At 43.7% G+C, this 5,346-nt stretch overlaps 1 protein-coding gene across 3 annotated transcripts in view; it reads right to left on the bottom strand.

The window, feature by feature from the left end:
- stox2a (storkhead box 2a) overlaps positions 1–3,222 on the bottom strand; it is a 97,809-nt gene extending 94,587 nt beyond the window's left edge. The window contains exon 1 of one of the 3 annotated variants that reach the window (XM_088639576.1): positions 2,112–3,222. In XM_088639576.1, coding sequence (XP_088495702.1) covers positions 2,112–2,454 — 343 coding nt within the window. In that variant the 5' untranslated portion in view covers positions 2,455–3,222. The remainder of the gene's footprint in view (positions 1–2,111) is intronic. The other 2 variants (XM_088639600.1, XM_088639583.1) reach the window with 2 other exon arrangements.
- Between the last annotated feature and the right edge of the window lie 2,124 nt (positions 3,223–5,346).

Here is a 5,346-nt window from a genome sequence, read left to right on the forward strand (position 1 = left end):
GAGATTCCGTTATCAGGAAAAGAAAACTACTGGGAAGGTCTCCAGGCTTCACAGCCAGCTCTAAAAAGCTGAATTTAAAGCTTAACAGATTGTTTCAAACTTTTGAAAGAACCTAAACACAGTAAAACACTCTCAGGTGTGAATGTTTGGCTGAGTTTAAGGAGTGGAAAGATAGGTTTAACTGGAATGCTTTTTCCTGACATGGGTGAAGTACAGCACTAGTGACCTTGTTGCTGCAGTATACTTCCAACTCCACTGGTCTAATTTTGATGAAGTCCCCACCAGCAGATTCGATAAAAAAAACATCACTCAAGACTTCTCACTCCCTGATGATCAGAAAATGTTTCTCATAACTGCTCAACACTGTAGGCCCTGGCAGTGAACTTGTCTTTCCATGCAAGTTAACCTGCCTCTTAGCCAAGCCTTCACATCCTCAAACTGGGCGTCTCGCAAAGGGCTTCATTTAAACACTTGGATCGTGCAGGAAAACAGGAAGACCTGCAGTGCTCCACGGCTCAACAACATTTGCTCTAATTTACCTTGGCAGAAGCACAGCTATTGTGTAGCCTGATCTCATATGACAAGTAAAATCTGGCCTGGTCAATACCAGTTCCTAAGAGCAAGGGTGTTGACCCTGGTGTTCTGGTTAATTTCATCTCTGGGACTGCACAATCTGGCTTTTCTAAAGTTCCGCCTTAATTTATCTGCTGAAGGAGTTTCTCTGTTCACTACCCAATGGTAAGGAAGCAAAATGTCGTATGTACAGTATATGAAATGCTTTAAGAACCTTTGTAATGCAGAGCGCTACACATAGGAATGAAATAAAAATGTTAAACACGTACATTATTCATAACCGCCACCACGAGAAATACTCCCACCAATTCAACTACTTCTCTGTATTCAAATGTAAGATCTCTAGCTCTAAAATTAGGAACTGCGCCGAACAGGCAACATTGAACCGCCTACCTGCATGCACATATGCACATACTGTAACAGCAGGCACTTGTGAAGCCCTTATGAAGAAGCACAGGCAAGGTTTAAAAAAAAAGTTACTTCATTTGTTAATTCGCGATCACTTGCTGGAACCGAAGGAGTGTCTAAAAACGGACCTTGGTTACCGACAGGTGATAAACACAAATAGGCCCAATCAACACATTGGTTTGCTTTGGTCAGTGCACTATATTGTTTAGTTGTTGTGTTGCTGTGTTTAGTGAAACATTTTGACTTTGGCTTTTGCTCATTTCGGATAGTTCAAGCGGGTAAGCGTTTTTAATTGTGTTTTTTTTTTTTACAAGACATCTTGGGCCAGAGATGAACCAAAACTTAACGTTGCCCTGTTCAAGCAGTTAATTTATCTTCCTTATCCACACTTTAAAAACCGCAGTGGACTTCAGTAAATCTAAAAGCAAAATGCAAAAAAAACAACAACACGTGGATTTATCCCTACAGCTATTCATTTCATCAACTGTTTTGTAAAAAAGTGCAACATACTTCATTTTGTATCATAAACATTACACAAAACACACAGTACAGAGCGAAACCCAAGCACTTGCACGTTACTAGTGTTTTCCAAATAGTTACTGTACATGTTTGCGAGGGATCTCTGCGTGTGGTTAAACACACACCTTCGCTCGCTAGCGTGGTGCGCCTACAGAAACTGGTAACGGACACACGGCAACAGCAGGGCACTACAGGCGGCCAAACCCCGTGGTTACACCACAAACAACGAAAAGCAAATAATCTCAACGTCGATTTAACATCACCTATTACTGCTGTTGAGCTGTCCGAATTACAGTTTGTTTACATTAATTTCTCAACCAGTACCTGCGACAATGTTAGTTCAATGATACAAGCAGCGCCCAGAGGGAAATCTTAATGATCAAATGAGTAGAGTTAGTCTATTTTTTTTCTTCCTCTAAAAAAAAGCATGCAATTCATCTTGTTTTGAACATTTGGGGAAACGGGGCTCTAACACTTCTGTTACACAAACATTGGAAAACCGCGATACGTGTCGTTGTTCCCGAATACAGAGCAATCGCTTTTGAGATGCCAGCTTGTTCATGCGGTTTTTTTTTTTTTGTGGGTGCCGGATGAAAACCTTGCGCACTAACCAAGGTACTTGATCTCAAAGCCCCGGGGCGGTTTCAGAGACCTCCTCATCCAGCCTTCCCTCAGCACCTCCAGGTGGTCCTCTCGGCCCTGGATCAGCAGGACGTGTTCGTCAATCCAGCCCAGGAAAAAAGTCTCCGAGATCGCGTCGGTGACTTTCTTGTTCCAGAAATGCTGCATGTTCTCGGCTTTGAAGTCCGCGAAGATCTCGTAGCCCGTGTGGTGGTGCTGGAGTCTGTCCGTCACCGCGGGCGCGTCCTCGGCGCCGGCCCGGGACAGCACGATGGCCAAGGAGTGGGGAGCGATCTGCAGGAACCTCTCCATGTTCTGGCGCCTCACGGACATGGGGGCCCTCCGTGAAATTAAAAATCAATCCACTTCCCCGTCTGTTGCGGGAGACTTCTCGTGCAACGTTTTATTCCGTCCTTTGTTAAATTTCCAAAACGAACGCATGACGCCAAGAAGGAGTTCAGATAGGGCGACTTTATAAACACTGAAAGCAATACATTATGCCATGTGGGTTAGGTCATGTCCATTTTGGTCCACACGAATCCCTTCATTGTTTTTTTTCCCCCACCATAAACTGACCAAAATCTTTAACCAATCCCCGCAAAATCATCCAATAAAGTGTGATAATCTTCGGCCAACTACAGAGTATCCTTTAAATCCCCGGGCTACCGGCAGACACTTCTCTTTGCTCACCTTCTCGCCGTGCAGCACGAACTGCGTAGCAGTGACCTACTTCTCGGGCATCTGTTCGCCGAGCGCTTTGTGCTTAAAAGCATGTCGTTTGGCATCTGGGGGAAAATGATTTTAGCCGGCGATGACTTCATCAAACCATGTGAAGGTCTGACTGCGGACTTCACCTCCTCCCCGACTCAGCGCTCCGGCGTGGATGACAACATGCGCAGCGCCGAGCTGCAAGTGCTCCGAGCCGAATGGCATACTTTCGCGGGTGGGTGGGTGTGTGGGAGGGGGGGGGGTCAATTACCTGCCCACGCCTCCTCGTCCACCGCCTGGGCTGAAGGGTCCACCGCCGCACAAGCGGACGCCGAGCTGTTGCGCTGGCGCAGGTTCACCCAGCGAGCGAGACGCGCAGACCGGCCGCCCGAGCAAACTCCACCTACAGGCAGGCTGCAAACATCGCGAGCTCACAGCTGGCAACAGGTGAGAGGGAGACGACGGCTGTCCCTACCCTCGTCCTCTGCGGTGACACTTGTTTGGTTTTGTTTTTTTAAATATATGTTTTGAGCAATCCAACGAAACCGTTGCGGGGGGAATGACTGCTCCGCTAGACTTTTTTTTTTTTACTTTTTGGATCCCAGTTATTTTTTAAGATAGTCCCACTCCACCCCCCCCGTTAAATTAAAAATTAAATTAAAATGCAGCTCGTTGCCATTGCTCATAAACAATAAAGTTGGGCTCAGATACTAATAAAGGCGTCAGGTGGAAGCTGCACACTGGTGGTGGTGGAGGGGAGTCCCCATTACCTGTAAAGCGCTTTGAGTGGAGTGTCCAGAAAAGCGCTATATAAGTGTAAGCAATTATTATTATTATTATTATTATTATTATTATTATTATTATTATTATTATTATTATTCAGAAGGCAGACTGGACTCTACTGTTCAGTGATAAGGTATGAGACGGGGGTGGGGGGTGTTATCGGCTGAATGGTCTCCCGACTTCCTGACCGACAGGACGGGACTAGGGGCGCGTTTACAGACTTACACCCTTGGCTTTGCCAGCGATCTCCGAGCTCAAAGCCGTACCGACGACAGCCGCCTGTTCTTGCTCCTCGGCCGTTTTTCTATGAAAAAAGCTGGGGTTGGATATTTTGCTTCGGCTGTTCTCAGAATTACAGGCTGCACACAGGGGGCTACGCAAAAAAAACAAATGATTGCCAACTGTATCAAGACAATAAAACGGCAAAACATATTAAAAAGGCATTGATAATCGAGCAGGTAATAATGCAATCCATTCAGGAATATTGGGAAATAGTCACATGATGATCCGAGCGCTCCACACTGTACCTGAGTTACAGGGATTTCAGTCAACCAGATCGTTCACACTGCCCACCAAGTTGAGGGTACATGCAGGAACATATTCTTGACATTTATTAATTCATCCATCTAAAGTTATAAAATTATATTTTTATTATACAGTTTTTTTTTTCCTGTATTCCTGTTGTTGTTATCTGGAATTCAGACAAGTTATTCAGCATGGAGAATGAAGTGCTGCTCAACAATAATGTTACTCTTTCTTATAGGATTAAAGTGTCCAGCAATTTGCTGCAGCTACCACAGTTGAAAATGTGAGTTACAGTATAGGCCTTGTACACAGTGTGCATTCTATAAATGATTACCAAACTCTTTGCATGACCTAGGGCCTTCAGTGCATAGTTTCCCTATCTTATTTTACATAACTGAATGACAAATAATGAATGACTCTTAATACTGAGTATTTGTAGTTTCCCATAAAAACTTTGTCAATCTTTTATAAAATCCAGTTTTCTTTTTTCATTGTTTTGTACTTTAAAGTTTGCCTCCTACCACCATTAATAAAGGAATGTGCGTTAACATATTACTGTATCTCAATCAGTAGAGTTGAAAACTTCCTGAAATCTGGACAAAAAATATTTCAACGACATGCAAGCCTTTCACTGTTCAGAGACTGGATGTGTAAATCCAGGTCTTTAGTGCAGTGCTTTCCAAAATGGGGTCCTTCTAAAAAGTCTCCCCAGATAACATTTGTAGAGTTTGCCACAGATAAGTTGAGTTTTTTCATGTGCTGTGCTGAATCAACATAATCATCCTAGAAATAATTTTGTATTTCGCAACTGGAATGAATGGACAGGTTCAACGTGAACCTGTTGCTTTCACAACTATTACAGGTACATTGCCCTATGTTCAGACAGGAGGTAAAGTATCTCTTAGACCATAGCTTGTTCATGCCCACTTTAGTGTCAATGATTTGAGGTGTGCAAATAATGTTGTGCATTATGGTGCATGTTCAAATTCTGAACTATACCACTGATTTGTTCGTATGTGATAATAGGGGAACACTACTGCTCTTCTGATCACTATGTCAGTGTCCCTTCGCTACAGCCTCTGGGAAATTTTAAAGTTAAGAAAAAAGGCCTATCAATGATTTACACCCTCTTTAGTGTAAACTCTTTAGTTCACTGCCATCCATCACATTATACTGCAAACCTGCCCTTGAAATATACAGAAGACTCAG

This window comes from Lepisosteus platostomus, chromosome 1, assembly GCF_059453375.1.
Source record: "Lepisosteus platostomus isolate fLepPlt1 chromosome 1, fLepPlt1.hap1, whole genome shotgun sequence".
In the NCBI taxonomy this organism is placed as follows: domain Eukaryota; kingdom Metazoa; phylum Chordata; class Actinopteri; order Semionotiformes; family Lepisosteidae; genus Lepisosteus; species Lepisosteus platostomus.